Source organism: Colossoma macropomum, unplaced genomic scaffold (genome assembly GCF_904425465.1).
Source record: "Colossoma macropomum unplaced genomic scaffold, Colossoma_macropomum, whole genome shotgun sequence".
Taxonomy (NCBI): domain Eukaryota; kingdom Metazoa; phylum Chordata; class Actinopteri; order Characiformes; family Serrasalmidae; genus Colossoma; species Colossoma macropomum.
In genome coordinates this window covers 8940296-8955737 of record NW_023494793.1, presented here as the reverse complement: position 1 = coordinate 8955737, position 15442 = coordinate 8940296, and the positions used below count along the sequence as shown (strand labels likewise).

The 15442-nt window shown below is 37.5% G+C and overlaps 3 protein-coding genes across 3 annotated transcripts; 2 read left to right on the top strand and 1 right to left on the bottom strand.

The window, feature by feature from the left end:
• Positions 1-70: 70 nt before the first annotated feature.
• Positions 71-3055, bottom strand: lhfpl5b (LHFPL tetraspan subfamily member 5b). The gene is made up of 3 exons (XM_036578393.1): positions 2469-3055; positions 730-966; positions 71-305 (listed from the first exon to the last, which is right to left on the bottom strand). The coding sequence occupies exons 1-3, from the start codon at positions 2878-2880 to the stop codon at positions 295-297; spliced, it is 660 nt and encodes a 219-aa protein (XP_036434286.1). The 5' UTR covers positions 2881-3055; the 3' UTR covers positions 71-294.
• Positions 3056-5574: 2519 nt separating this feature from the next.
• Positions 5575-8666, top strand: LOC118813190 (colipase-like). Its single transcript, XM_036578394.1, has 3 exons — positions 5575-5781; positions 6259-6381; positions 7393-8666. The coding sequence occupies exons 1-3, from the start codon at positions 5575-5577 to the stop codon at positions 7519-7521; spliced, it is 459 nt and encodes a 152-aa protein (XP_036434287.1). The 3' UTR covers positions 7522-8666.
• Positions 8667-12761: 4095 nt separating this feature from the next.
• LOC118813191 (colipase-like) lies at positions 12762-14877 on the top strand. The gene is made up of 3 exons (XM_036578395.1): positions 12762-12984; positions 13466-13588; positions 14314-14877. The coding sequence occupies exons 1-3, from the start codon at positions 12805-12807 to the stop codon at positions 14440-14442; spliced, it is 432 nt and encodes a 143-aa protein (XP_036434288.1). The 5' UTR covers positions 12762-12804; the 3' UTR covers positions 14443-14877.
• The last annotated feature ends 565 nt before the right edge of the window (positions 14878-15442 follow it).

Here is a 15442-nt window from a genome sequence, read left to right as displayed (position 1 = left end):
CTGCCTTGGAGCCAAGCTCAGATGAATGAGATTGCATAATAAAACTAAATATTCTGTATTTCTGCATGCACTAAAAATGTCTCCGATACAAGTGGGTGGAAAACATTATCAAATTATAAAATACAGCAATTACTGCTGTAGATGAATTTTTACATGGCGTTTCATTGAATTAGTGGCAACTGGATTGAAGTCAGAATGTAATCCATCCATCCATCCACCTTGCTGGTCTATGTTCAGGGGCTTGAAGCTGTCCTCTTCATACTTAATGCTGTCACTCTTTTCTGGATTTTGGATTCAGGCTTTTCCTGTGGTGACAAAATTGAGTTACATTGTGAGCACCTTAAATAAAATCTGCAGAGCTTTTGAAAGGATATGTTTTTTGTTTTGCTTTTAAAGGTAAAATGTTGGTGCACAACATACTGTGGTGCTCACCAGATAAAAAATAAAATTACACCATGTAATTTCAGAGGCTCTGTATAAATTTGAAATCTTACACTGAATTACCCCCCCCAAAAAAAAAAAAACCCACAAAGCAACAAATGGTGGTGGCTGCTAGATTTCATTAATCGTTACCAACACTAGCATATATGATTTAACTTCTCCTGACGATCACTGCAGGCTACCTGGACTTTGTAGTCCAATCTACATCAAGCAGTGTGCTACACCGTCTATTTTCTTAGTTCTCCTAGTTCTTGTTTTAAATACTGGAGATACAGGTGTGAGTCTTACCTTCTCCTTCCACCTGAAATTCGTCAGGTAGCAGTTTGTCCTGCCGGTTGCCTAGAGTGAAGGCGAGCAGAGACAACATGAGTGCGTCCAGGATGCAGATGATGGCGAGGATGTAAGCCCAGCGGACAGTGCAGTTGCCCAGGGTGTATTTATCCGTCCTCTCTCCGCACATTCGCTTTACCTCAGCTGAGTCCCAGCCGTCCGGGTAAATCATACAGCCCATCACCAACAGCACAGCTGCAGCACAGAGACCGAACACCGCATTAACTCACTACTGCATTCACTCCCTGCTACTGCTACTCTTGTACTGTAAGACTGTAAAGATAGAAAAAAGTATACACTACGCTTCAAAAGTTTGGAATTAATATTCTGAATAAAATCAAACCAATTTATTTGCAGAAATGTATAAAATTATTCTAATATACCCTGTGCTACTTCACTGGTCTCAAATACTTAGTAGGACATTATGAAGCTGAAAAGAAGAAATAAAAAACAGAATTGCAGACATTTCTAAAATGACTAGCATTAAGTTATAATAACATTTTGTAATAAAATAAGCATCCAGAATGTCTCATTTTTATGTGGCAAAAACCTGACAAAATTATTGTATATTTATCATTTAATAAACTCTTCTTTATCACAAAATATGTAAGATATTGAATAAAACATGTAAAAACACCTTTTGGTGTCTAGATCACTACACTGTATTAGTTATTATTGACCCTAAAAGAAAGCTTTTCAGCAGGGAGACATCCTGAGAAGTTTGTCCGTCATACACGTAACCAAAAAAAAACAAAAAAAACAACATACCAACATGTCCAAAACAACATACCATCGCTATTGCAACAAAACCTCCATTGCAAAAATCTCAATTTTTGCAGAATTTGAAAGCTCCACTTGCCCTTTATGTTGTGTTAAAACTGGTGGTAATGAACATGCCAAAGGAACAAAGAGAAATAGTCCAAAAATACTTGAAAACCTGTCTATTGTTCACTGACATGCATTTTTTGTGTCCAAGTCCATTATTTTCCCAAAAGATTATTTAATAAATCCATGACAAAGCAAATTATTCAACAATACCTCTTTAATGTGAAACAATTTTAAGTGCATCTATATAAAATTTATTTTAGCTTCTTTTTGCCTCCATGAGTCTAACAATGTCAGTTGATGCAGCCATCTAATCATATATGTTGATCAAGTAAACCATCAAAAAAAAGGTGATTTAATTATATACAAGTCTAAATAAAATTGTTCGGCAAGTTCAAGGACAAAGGTTTCTACGGGTGTCTAAGTAGATGCCTGTTTAATTTTAAATTAGTCTGAAAAGGTGGCACAACCAGTAAGTCAAATGGTTCAACCAGACCAGTACGGTTTTAATAACTGAAATAGGCAATTAAAAGCTTTAATAAAACTAACTATATTTAAAAAGAGAGTACACACAGATATAAAAGCAAATATATATGCAGATATAAAAACACTTTTTAAATCAAATTTTTAAAATATTGTAATTTTTGAAAACCTTATTTGTCATTGGCCCTTATATTAACTTCAGTTCAAAGGTAAGAATGTTTTTTCTTCACCTGTAAATTGACCATTTTGGAGATTTTGTTCCGACAGTGACAATATGCTGGTTTTGATGATGAGCAGCTGTTTTTTCTAGTAAGGGGGCTTTTAATATGAGCCTGTTCTTTGGAAGATACTACAAGTCAGTTTGAAAAGAGAATAACGTTTCCTTTTACCTGATGCGGTTTGCATCCAGGCACATATCTTGTAGACGCTGCCAGCATTGCAGAAGAAGAAGAGACTGAAGCAGATTATGGTGCCCACATTAAGCAGCATAGAGGTGCCAACGAAGAACATGGCAGTCTTGAAGGCCCCTGAAGGACTTGAGTTAAAGTCCAGGACGCTCCCCTTACACACCAGCTCCGAGGTGATGGGGTTGCCGATGCAGTAGTGGAAGAGACCGAAGTATCCCGATTGCGGGGTGTTCACGCTGTCACCAATCCAGTAGGGCTGGATGAACACCACCACGGTGATGATAGCGAAGCAAATTGTGAAAATGGCCCAGAGCACACCTATAGCTCTGGCGTTTCTCACATAGTTGGTGTGGTAGATTTTAGCCGCCTCTTGGGCAGGAAGCATCTTCTCCATATTGACAGTGAGTTAAAGCAAACCGGCAAGATGAGAAAACCCAAAAGCCTGTGGTGGGCTCTTTGTTCACTGGCAAGAAAGGCACATCTTATGTCCATCAGCAGCACCCACTAGTTATTCTGAGCTCAAATTGATTCCCTTAAAATTTCTCTAAAAATTCCCAGTATTATTATCCCTTCCAACAGAAAGGTACTGTGAGTGAAGAGTCAGAGAACACCGTAGACACCTGTTCCATGGTGTCAGAAACAATATCCGAGCCAACAAAGGTGTCAGATGTAAATTATGCATGGTAACGTAACCAGAAGAATAAGGTGACGAAACAGTTTATCAGAGTAATTAGATATACAATAGGCATTGGCTTCAGGTTCTGTCTAATACTAAGTGAATGTCATAGAGCGGTCTGGCCAGAATTTGTATCTGCTTTTATCTCACTGTAATACCTGACTAAAAACCCATCACAGCCCAAAATTAACTTTAGAAGTATTTAGAATTTTCACTCCATTCTAAAAATGCATTTCTAATTGAATCCACTGAAAATCCAGCCAATGTTGGAGTCAATAACTGCCTGAAGTTTCAAAACCCATGGACATCACCAGGTGCTGGGTTTCTTCCCAGGAAATGCTCTGCCAGGGTCCGCAGCTGCAGCTGTTTTCAGCTGTTCTTGGGGTGGTTTTACCTTCAGTTTTGCCTTCAGTAATAGAAATGCATGCCTGATTGGACTGAGGTCAGGTGATTGACTTGGCAATTGCAGAACATTTCATTTCATTGCCTTAAAAAAAGTCTTGGGTTGCTTTCACAGTATGCTCTAGGTCATTGTCTAGCTGCACTGTAAAGCACTGTCCAATGAGTTTTGAAGCATTTGGCTGAATCTGATCAGATAATATAGCCCTATACACTTTAGAATTTATCCTGCTGCAGTCAGCAGTCACATTGTGAATCAATACAACAAATACAAGAGAACCAGTTCCACTGGCAGCCATAAATACTCACGGCATAACACTACCTCCACCATGCTTGACAAATGAGGTAGTGTGCTTTAATCAGGAGCAGTTCCTTCCCTTCTTCATACGCTTCTCTTCCTGTCATTCTGGTACAAGTTGATCTTTGTCTCTTCTGTCCAATATGCTGTGATAGACGACTGAAGTAACAATAGGCCTCATTTACCAATCATTCTTAAGAAGAAATTTCTTCTTAAAACCCTTTTCTTCTTAAAAACCACCCAAAGTTTTCACAAAGATTTCACAAAAAAGCATTTCACTTAAGGTTAATATATTAGACCATCATGCTGAAAGTACACAAACATTTTACTACACCACAGGAAGAACTACACAGCCAACATCATGTCAAACTTTTCATCAGATTCAAAGTGTAATAAAAATCTCCTCGTTTCCTCACAAACACAAATGTGGATATGAACAGGAAGTTTAGAATCTGCACTTTCAACAGAATTTTCTCCGCTTATTTCAATGAGCTTTTATGTAAGCGGATTATCTTAAATCTAATCTCCTGAATGAATAAGTCCTACTTATTGACTGTTTTGACAGGAAGTTAAATAACTATCTGTTTTAAAGGTAAGATATAAGACTTAGGTAATTTATATTTAGTATGAATAAATGACCATATAAATACAAAAGCAAAGTATTAGATTTAAAAAGAATTAAGATTTTTAGGTAAAAATAAAATAATCTTCCTTTAGTAAAATAAAGCTCTGTTGATCGTTCTAACAGTTTTAACAGTAAATGGTCTTAAACATTGGAGTTAATATATAACTGCTAATTCACCCTTGAACCCTGAAGGCGTGCAGAGTACTGGTCACACAGCGACTCAGACAACAATCTCATCTAGCTGGTAGCTAATGAAAAGGCAAAGAGAAAAATGTAAGATGAACATTGATAATTCAGAGACAAATGGACTTATTTGCCCTGCAACCCAGAAGGATAAGCGGTTTAGAAAATGTGTGTGTGTGTGTGTGTGTGTGTGTAGATTATGTGCATTTACAAGCACTGTAGCTGCTTTCCTGATATGTTTCATCTGCAATGAGAAACTGTCACTAAAACACTAAAAAGTCACAAAGCTGAAGTCAGCTTCTCTTTCACCAGCATCTTTTTTCCGTTCCACCTTAAATGGTGCAGTAGGCACTATTTAAGGCGGAACAGGAAAATTAGAATGAGAAGCTGGTGAATGAGAAGCTGACTTCAGCCTTGTAAAAAATTGAACATGGAGAGACATTTTACATGAAACTATTCTCGTTTGGCAAAGTTTCCTGCTGGAGATGCGAGAAGTGGCTATAGCTGAGCTAAAGCTTAAAGCAGAGCAAAGTAAGACTGTGTTTTAATTCATATTAAATTTGTTAGCCTATACTAGGACATTAGCACATACTGAAACATATTTACAGCCAAGATGATAAAATTGACATAAACTATTGTGGCTCCCAAGGTGGTTTGATTTTTGCTGAAAGGACAAAATGGCTCTTCTTAAAATTTGTGCTGCTGACCCCTGGTCTGACCTAATGGAAATGTTGCTCTGCTTGTACAGCTGTCAGCTGATGCTTGATGTCATAGTTATGTACTTTAGTTATGTTTGAGAAAGATGACCTTTGTTAACATTGGCCCTTATGCATGATAGCAGCTCTGATATATAGGACCAGCTTGTTCAGTGCCAGTGCGATTGGACAGCTGATGATCTAGAGACACCATGTTGGAGGCTCTGTTAATGACCACCCTGTGCCTGACGGCCACGGCTCTGCCGGCTTCTCCTGAAATTCCTCATATTCCTGCTCCACCTGCTGTTCCTGATATTCCTGATTCTCCACATATTCCTCATATTCCCGATTCTCCACATATTCCTCATATTCATAATCCTCCTGCTGTTCCTGAGAATGAGGGAATTATCATCAACCTGGTAAGAGCTGGATTATTTTCCTTTGCCTGCCAAAAGCCATGTGTCCTTGGCTTTGCTATATACTCTTAAATAAATGTGCCAAAAAGCTTTCTTCAGAGTGATGCCATAGAAGAACCACTTTTGGTTCCCTGAAGAACCTTTCAGTGGATGATTCATTAAATGACTTTTATTGTAAATGAGTTTGAAGCACTTTTAAGAAGTCTTTTTTAACGGTCTTTAAAGAATCTCTGCATAACGTGAAGGTAGTATATATCTTTTATATAAAGTTTTTAGAACTGTCTGTTCAAGCTGAGAACCAGGAATGAAATTTTTATTTTAAGAGTGGAGGGTGTAGAATTATAAATGCTTCCTCATTTCAAAGTAATTCATTTCATTGTGATCTTCAGATTAATCATCTTGCATATTACTGTGTCTGTATTCATTTCTGATTCTGTATTTCTCTCTTTCTCTCTTTTCTATATAACTTTTGTTATATAGAAAAATGGAGAGCTGTGTATGTTCAGTGTGCAGTGTAAGAGCTCCTGCTGCCAGCGTTCCTCTGGTCTTGACCTCTTTCGCTGTGCTCCACGTGCTGCAGAGCGAGAGACATGTTCCAAAAAGGTAAAGACCAGCACCACCAGCACCACACATTAACTCTCAAGACCACTCAGACAGTCCAACTATGTGTGAATCAGTACAGCTCAATTCAACTTAGGTTAAAGCTGTCAAAGAACTGCATTAACTTGTTAAAACTTCGAGTATTCAGAGCTGTTCCAACTTTTTAATACAGCCTTCAAAGTATAATTTCTTTAATATATAAATTCAAATGCAACAGCATTTGACCTAAGCGACTTTTCAAGGGTCGACTTTTCACAACTTGGCCCTTCAAAAACGCATCAAGGTTGTGGAACATCTAATCTGAATATCGGAGTCTAAAGAGACTGATAAGAGTCACTTAAAAGTCTAATCTGTAATTGTCGCTAATGGCAATCCAGGTTTTGGCATTGGTACAACCTTCCTACAACACTGACTGGACTAGACCAATGCACATTAGCTATGTTTCCTATTAATTAACAGTAGTGCCTTTTCCTCAGTTCTTAAGTCACCCTGTAAAGCCTAACATAATCATTTAAAAGTCAGAGGTACCAGAACGAATCTGGCCTCATGTGTCTTTATGTATTAACATCACACACAGATTCAAAAAGAAGGTCCGGCTCGATGTTTAGGCCTCAAATGCAAAATCAACCTTACTGATGAGGATATGATGAAAGTATTAGATAATTCACTTCCATTCTTGGAAGATGCGTCCTTCACCAAGTTGACGGACTTCTTTTCGAATAGTCTTTCAACGCACTTGGGTGTCTGAAGCACAACCACCGTTACAAAATGTTCTTCGGCACATTGCGTGCAATTATATATTTCCACCGGAAAGGTCTCCAAATCCGCAAATCCTACATAGTGTTGCTTAAGTTACAGTGTTGAAAGAACCCAAGAACGACTGTTTAGTTTTGCAGAGGCAAAGCCTACAGTCGAGTTTGAGGAAATGCAGGTCTACACATGATTTCAGATCAAGAAAAATGTTTAGTGGCAGCATCTCTGATATCTAAACATAGCATTTTCTACTCCACACAGACCCTGTATGGTACGTACTACTACTGCCCCTGTGAGAACGGACTTAAGTGCGATGGTGACTGGTCTATTGGAGGATCCATCACCAACACCAACTTTGGAACCTGCGTGGACCCCAACTCTCCTGTCTAAGGCTGTCTGGAACATCCTTAATGCCCTTAATGCTCTAATGATAAAATCATGCTGGTATGCTGTGCGTAGTACATTAGATATGATGCAGAAAACATAGACCTATAAGAAATTGTGAATTAGCTAAATGCCAAGTCAAAATGAGTCAGTTCCTCTTTACATCAGGTGATGTGTCTCAATTTTTGTCTCAGTGCAATCTCAATGTTTTCTTTCTCAGTGCAATTTTTAAAATATTTTAATAGTGTACCTCAATTTTCAGCATAACACATTCAAAGCATTTTGGCTCTTATTCATCAGTGTTGCATATGGTCAAACTTGATCATGAAATGAGTGCAACTAACAGACATCTGAAGCATCTGCATGAATTAGGGAGTGCTTCATGTAAATAATATGTAAACGAGGTACTGGCAGGCTGGAGCTTGATTTCACGCACTGTAGTCAGTGCAACTGACAGTTTTAATATTCGTCAATGTCATTTTTGTCGTAAACTCTAGTCTAGTAGAAATATGTGTAAATTTGAGTGTAATAGTTTAACAACTTGAAAAAAGTGCTTGTATCACAGTTAACCAAAACTATTATCACTATCATCTAAAATACCTGATAAGATAAAAATGATAACAATAATAATAATTTGTGCACATGGCAAACCAGTACAAAGAGGTGCACTGATTTCAGTTGTTATAAACATTATACACATTGGTATAAACAACTGCTGCAACTATACCAAGTTAAAAATGTTTTTTTTATTTTATTTTTTTTTGGGGGTTGGGGGGGCAGAATAGTCACACTACACAATCACATCATACATTTTATTTATGTCACATCTTATTCTTTCCAGTCATTGTAATTTTAAAACAAAGTTTGGTCTGTAGGGGGAGTTGTGCACTCACTGCTCAACCTCAAGCGCCGCCTACAAGCTGAGACGTTGGCTTATGCTGTTGTTTTATTGGCTTCATACTGAGACATCTGCATGAGTTAGGGCATGCTTCATGTAAATGAGGTACTGGTAGGCTGGCGCTTGATTTAACACATTGAAGCTGATTTACTATAATTTTTGTGCTCAAATCTCTACTCGTTTCCATGTTGTGCGAAAGTTTAATGAATCAGATGCGGAGCTGTTCGTATGTCATTAAAGACAGTCAAATCTGCGTTCTGTTTTATACAACATTAATGAATAAGGGCCAATACACTTAAAGTTTTAATATATCAAAAACTATGCAGTCAGAATGCACAATATTAATGTGTCATGGAGTATATGGTGAAAAGACCATTATTCGCTACATGTACTATACAAGGATTTTATGTACCCAATAAGTCACATTTTTGGAGCACAACAAGCAAGAGTGTATTGTGAAAATGAAAAGGGTTGGATTACTATGTTCTGGCTTAAGATATTTTTCTTCTATCTGGTCTGTGGCAGGGTGGCAGACTGAACATACCCGCTTAGCTTGTAGATGGAGGGTATGCGAGATGATTGGCTCTGGCAGGTCAGAATCAGGGGAGAACAGCAGTGAGTTCAGGAATGCTTTGTCATATTCCACCCTGTGTAGCTTCCTGCAAACCTCTCTGCATCCTAAGTTGGCCTGCAGCCCCATGCAGAGAAGCAAAATATGATTTAGAGTCATGGGATTATTAAAACCTGGGAGAGAATTATTAACAAATGTAATGGCAGAGATCATACAGGGCCCGTAATTAGAGGAAATGTGTATTAGATAAGGGAAAACACAAAATTGGAGTGCACAAGACCAGGAAACTTCAAAACTGTTGGACTGAAGAAAAGATTTGCTTTTTTAATTCTTTAGTTTTGCACTGAAGGCTGAAGTACCTAATAAGTAATGGAAGTCACACAACTGATTGTATATACATTAAACTTAGATATAGGACCAGTTTCCCAAACCCAGATTAAGCTTGAAGAGAATTTCTAATGGTAAATAAAGTTTAGCCCAAAATTAAGGAAACCAGCAAATAATGAATAGAGCAATAAAACAGACCAGTCTTGCCTCCAATATCCCAGATTACAACATACAGATGTGAAAAAGGTCGAACAGGTGAAATCGGTCATAACTGTTTTGCACAGTGTTTAGTCTTAGCCCTTAGAAGACTCTACTTCCACATTGCACCTGAAGAAACTCACCCAACTTGCTGAACACATTTACCCATATGTTTAACAGCATTTCCAACTGTTCCTAGGCTTGAAGCTGTCCTCTTCATACTTAACGGTGTCATTTTTTTCTGGATTCAGGCTTTTCCTTTGGTGACAAATTGAGTTACGTTGTGAGCAACTTAAATAAAATCTGCAGAGCTTCTGAAAAGAAACTATTTGTGCTTTGTTTTTTAAAAGTAAAATTTTGGTGTGCATCATACTATGGTCCTCACCAGATCTCCTGAGCACTAGATAGTATGTGGTGCTCACCAGATAATAAAAAAATACACCATGTAATTTGAAAGGCTCTGTATAAATCTGAAACAGCATATCATCGCTGTCACAACAAAACCTTGTATCTCCATTTTTGTAGTCTTTTTTGCAGAATTGACATTACATTGTGTTAAGATTTTATGGTGAATGGACAAACAGAAATGGTCCAAAAATACTTGAAAATTGTGTCAAAGTCCATTATTTTCCCAAAAAACTATTTAATAAATCTATGACATATATTTAATTATTATTTTAAAATACCTCTTTTAGGTGAAACAATTTTAAGTGCATCCATATAAACTTCGTTGTAGTTTTTTTGCCCTATAAAAAATATCACTTGATGCAACCATCCAACCATATATGTTGATTAATTAAACTATCAAAAAAGGTAAATTATTTATATGCAATGCTGAATAAAATAGTTTGGCATGATTTTATGTTTGAACTTAAAATAAAAACCATGTTGCAAAATAAAGCAACTTTTAAAGTACTCTTAACATTTGTCTGTAAGTTCAGGCAGCACAACCAAAAACAAAGGACTTTTATTTTGATAGAGGGGCCAGTGTATTCCATTATAAAGACAACCCCAAGTGACCTTCATGGTACAATTGCAAGTCCAGTAGCCCTTTCACAAGTTTTGGAAAAAATGTCAATTTTTTGTCATGGTTAGAATGGTTCAGTGTACAATGTCAGGTGGTAATTATTACAATAATATTTATTTACTTGAAAAAATGTAAATCTAAACTCAAGTTCAAGGACAAAGGTTTCTACAGGTGTCTAAGTAGATGCCTGTTTAATTTGAAATTAATCTGAAAAGTCATGTGGTACACCCAGTAAGTCAAATGGTTCAACTAGACCAGTACAGTTTTAATAACTGAAAAAGACAGTTAAAAGGTTTGATAACACTAACTATATTTAAAATATAAAATACACATAGATATAAATGCAAATATATATACAGATATAAAAATGTACTTTTTCATAATTTTTTTTTAAATTGTGATTTTTGAAAACCTTATTTGTCATTGACCCTTATATTAACTTCCATTAAATGGTAAGAATGGTTTTTTTCTTCACCCGTAGAAAGGATTTTGGAGATCGGAGGTCTTGTTCAGCAACAATATGCTGGTTTTGGTGGTGAGTAGCATAACAACTTTGATTACTGCTGACCAGAAAAAGCTGTTTTTTCTAGTAAGGGGGCTTTTAATATAAACCTAGATAATTTAACATAAAGCCAACAAAGGTGTCAGAATATAAGTTATGCATGGTAATGTAATCAGAAGAATAAGGTGACAAAACAGTTTATCAGAGTAGTTAGATATACAGAGTCGTTATGTTATAACTGAAGTTTAGGGGAGGAACAGGCCTTAAACCCCTCCTTCTTCATATCTAACACCGTATAAATTCACATCCTCACCTTCCGTTCCCATGACGAAGCATTCGCAAACACCACCACCACCCCATCTCCTCCTTGTTCCTCAGACGTACATCACTCCTACTACAGCTATGAGGGGGGGTCTGGCCTTCAAGCTACAGATGGAAGCTGCCCAGAACTCCAGCCCAAGTACTTAGAGTTCTTCCCCCTCCCTCAATCAGTCTTCCCTCATGCTACCACTGTGTTGTAGGCATGGTCTGAACTCACAAAATAGGCATTGGCTTCAGGTTCTGTCTCATACTAGTGAATGCCATAGAGAGGACTCTGGCCAGATGGGGCAACAAAAGGGCATCAATGCCTACATAGCATCTACTAGCATCTTCAGAACAGATCTGAGATAAGCGAGATAAACTGGATGTCTAGTTAAAAGTGTGCCATCTGGCGTTGAATTATTTGGAATGTGTATCTGCTTTTATCTCACTGTAATACCTGACTAAAAACCCATCACAGCCCAAAATTAATTTTAGAAATATTTGGAATGTTCACTCCATTTTAAAAATGCATTTCTAATTGAATCCACTGATAATCCAGCCAATGTTGAAGTCAATAACTGCCTGCCTGAAGTTTCAAACCCATGGACATCACCAGGTGCCGGGTTTCTTCCCAGGTAATGCTCTGCCAGGACTGCAGCTGCAGCTGTCTTCAGTTACTGCTGTTCTTGGGGTGGTTTTACCTTCAGTTTTGCCTTCAGTAATAGAAATGCATGCTTGATTGGACTGAGGTCAGGTGATTGACTTGGCAATCGCAGAATATTTAATTGCCTTAAAAAAGTCTTGGGTTGCTTTCACAGTATGCTTTAGGTCATTGTCTAGCTGCACTGTAAAGCACTGTCCAATGAATTTTGAAGCATTTGACTAAATCTAAGCAGATAATGTAGCCCTATACACTTTAGAATTTATCCTGCTGCTTTTGTCGGCACTCACATTGTCAATAAATACAAGAGAACCAGTTCCTTAATGGCTGTTTTGACAGGAAGTTAAATAAGTCTTTGTTTAAAAGGTAAAATATAAGACTTAAATAATTTATATTTAGTATGAATAAATGACCACATAAATACAAAAACAAAGTATTGCTTAGTTTTTGTGTCTAGCTGACAACAGTTTTAATTTAAAGCCAGTTTTGTTTCAGATAGAGTAGTAAGCAATGCCATGGCTGTAACAACAAAGTATTACTTGTAGTATAACTGTAACTAGTACACTTGTTGTAGGGGGCCTGTTGGGAATAAACCTTCTGTCATTAGTCTGGCCTAGTGGAAATGTTGCTCTGCTTGTACAGCTGTAAGCTGATTGCTTGATGTCATAGTTATGTACTTTAGTTATTTTTGAGAAAGATGACCTTTGTTAACATTGGCCCTTATGCATGATAGCAGCTCTGATATATAGGACCAGCTTGTTCAGTGCCAGTGCGATTGAACAGCTGATGATCTAGAGACACCATGTTGGAGGCTCTGTTAATAACCACCCTGTGCCTGACGGCCACGGCTCTGCCGGCTTCTCCTGAAATTCCTAATATTCCTGGTCCTCCTGCTGTTCCTGATATTCCTGATTCTCCACATATTCCACACAGTCATGATCCTTCTGCTGTTCCTGAATCTCAGGGAATCTTCATCAACCTGGTAAGAACTGCACAATTTTCCTTTGACTTTAAAGTTGCCTGCCAAAAGCCGTGCATCCTTAACTTTGCTATACAATCTTAAAAAAATATGTGCCAAAAAGCTTTCTTCAGAGTGATGCCATAGAAGAACCACTTTTGGTTCCCTGAAGAATTGAAGGAAAAATTAAGGATGATTCATTAAGTAACTTTTACTGTAAATGAGTTTGAAGCACTTTTTTTCAAGTTTAAAGAATCTCCACATAATTTCTCTACAATTTAAATTTCACTATGTCGCTTAAAAGTTTTTAGAACTGTCTGTTCAAGCTGAGAACCAGGAATGAAATCTTGATTTTTAAGAGTGGAGGGTGTAGAATTATAAATGTTTCCTCATTTCATGGTAATTCATTTCATCATGATCTTCAGATTAATCAATCTTGCATTTTACTGTGTCTGTATTCATTTCTGATTCTGTATTTCTCTCTGTTTAAACTTCTTTTCTACAGAATAATGGAGAGCTGTGTATTTTGAGTTCGCAGTGTAAGAGCTCCTGCTGCCAGCACTCCTCTGGTCTCGACCTCTTTCGCTGTGCTCCACGTGCTGCAGAGCGAGAGACGTGTTCCAAATATGTAAGAACAGCACCACCAGCACCACACAATAACGCTCATGTATGGATCAAGCTTTAAATATTCTGACCTGTTCCAACTTTTTAATATAGCCTTGTCAGCACATAAAGTATCACTTCTTTAATGAATTCAAATGCAACAGCATTTAACCTAAGCGACTTTTCAAGGGTCGACTTTTCACAACTTGGCCCTTCAAAAACGCATCAAGGTTGTGGAACATCTAATCTGAATATCGGAGTCTAAAGAGACTGATAAGAGTCACTTAAAAGTCTAATCTGTAATTGTCGCTAATGGCAATCCAGGTTTTGGCATTGGTACAACCTTCCTACAACACTGACTGGACTAGACCAATGCACATTAGCTATGTTTCCTATTAATTAACAGTAGTGCCTTTTCCTCAGTTCTTAAGTCACCCTGTAAAGCCTAACATAATCATTTAAAAGTCAGAGGTACCACGACGGATTTCGAGGTGGTTTTTCAAACCACGTCATACATCTTTACATATTAACGTTACAGGCCTAGACTCAAAAAGAATTGTTTAGGTCTCATGATTAGCTATCATTAAAAAGACATGAGACTAGTTACTCCATGTGCAGCCCACTACCCACAAGGTTGCAAAAAAAGCACTTCTGTAACACATTTTCTTCCTGATAGTCACTTCAACTCAAGGAAAATGTTTAGTGGCAGCATCTCTGATACTTAAACATAGCATTTCCTACTCCACACAGACCCTGTATGATACATACTACTTCTGCCCCTGTGAGAATGGACTTAAGTGCGAAGGTGACTGGTCTATTGGAGGATCCATTACCAACACCAACTTTGGAAACTGCGTGGACCCCAACTCTCCAGTCTAAGGCTGTCTGGAACATAATTAATGCCCTTAATGCCATAATAATGAAATCCTGCTGGTATGTTGTGCGTAGTATATTAGATATAATGCAGAAAACATAGACCTATAAGAAATTGTGATTTAGCTGAATGCCAAGTCAAAACGATTCAGTTCCTCTTTACATCAGGTGACGTGTCTTAATTTTTTCTCAGTGCAATCTCAATGTTTTCTTTCTCAGTGCAATTTTTAAAAATAGTGTACCTTAGTAAAAGACCTCAATTTTCAGCATAACATATTCAAAGCATTTTGGCTCTTATTCATTAATGTTGCATATGGTCAGTGCAACCCACAGGCATCTATTAGCATGTCATGGAGTATATGGTGAAAAGACCACTGTTTGCTACATATACTATGCCAGGATTTTATGTACCCAATAAATCACATTTTTGGAGCACAACAAGCAAGAGTGTATTGTGAAAATGAAAAGGGTTGGATTACTATGTTCTGGCTTAAGATATTTTTCTTCTATCTGGTCTGTGGCAGGGTGGCAGACTGAACATACTCGCTTAGCTTGTAGATGGAGGGTGTGAGGGACGAGTGGCTCTGGCAGGTCAGAATCAGGGGAGAACAGCAATGAGTGCAGGGATGCTTTGTCATATTTACATTCTGTGAGGCTTCCTGGTATATCTCTGCATCCTAAGTTGGCCTGCAGCCCCATGCAGAGAAGCAAAATATGATTTAGAGTCATGGGATTATAAAACCTGGGAGAGAATAATTAACAAATGTAATGGCAGAGATCATACAGGGCCCATAATTAGAGGAAATGTGTATTAGATAAATTATTTTTTATGTTGAACTGACAAACCATTCAGAGTGTAATCCACATTTGCTTAAAAGTGGAATCCAAATAAAATGTTAATTGAATCAGAACTGCAACAAGTTTAATGAATCACAACTATGGCAATGCCTAAAACTTACTTTCAGAACTTCATATAGTCTATGTGTCTTCAAATAGTCCATAAGTC

What these genes read in the sequence shown, in the direction of transcription:
- LOC118813190 (XM_036578394.1), top strand. Translation starts at nt 5,575, where the DNA reads ATGTTGGAGGCTCTGTTAATGACCACCCTGTGCCTGACGGCCACGGCT. An exon ending in AGGGAATTATCATCAACCTG is followed by an intron (nt 5,782 to 6,258) that starts GTAAGAGCTGGA and finishes TTTGTTATATAG; the next exon opens with AAAAATGGAGAGCTGTGTAT. An exon ending in GAGAGACATGTTCCAAAAAG is followed by an intron (nt 6,382 to 7,392) that starts GTAAAGACCAGC and finishes TACTCCACACAG; the next exon opens with ACCCTGTATGGTACGTACTA.
- LOC118813191 (XM_036578395.1), top strand. Translation starts at nt 12,805, where the DNA reads ATGTTGGAGGCTCTGTTAATAACCACCCTGTGCCTGACGGCCACGGCT. An exon ending in AGGGAATCTTCATCAACCTG is followed by an intron (nt 12,985 to 13,465) that starts GTAAGAACTGCA and finishes TCTTTTCTACAG; the next exon opens with AATAATGGAGAGCTGTGTAT. An exon ending in GAGAGACGTGTTCCAAATAT is followed by an intron (nt 13,589 to 14,313) that starts GTAAGAACAGCA and finishes TACTCCACACAG; the next exon opens with ACCCTGTATGATACATACTA.
- lhfpl5b (XM_036578393.1), bottom strand. Translation starts at nt 2,880, where the DNA reads ATGGAGAAGATGCTTCCTGCCCAAGAGGCGGCTAAAATCTACCACACC. An exon ending in CTGGATGCAAACCGCATCAG is followed by an intron (nt 967 to 2,468) that starts GTAAAAGGAAAC and finishes TCTGTGCTGCAG; the next exon opens with CTGTGCTGTTGGTGATGGGC.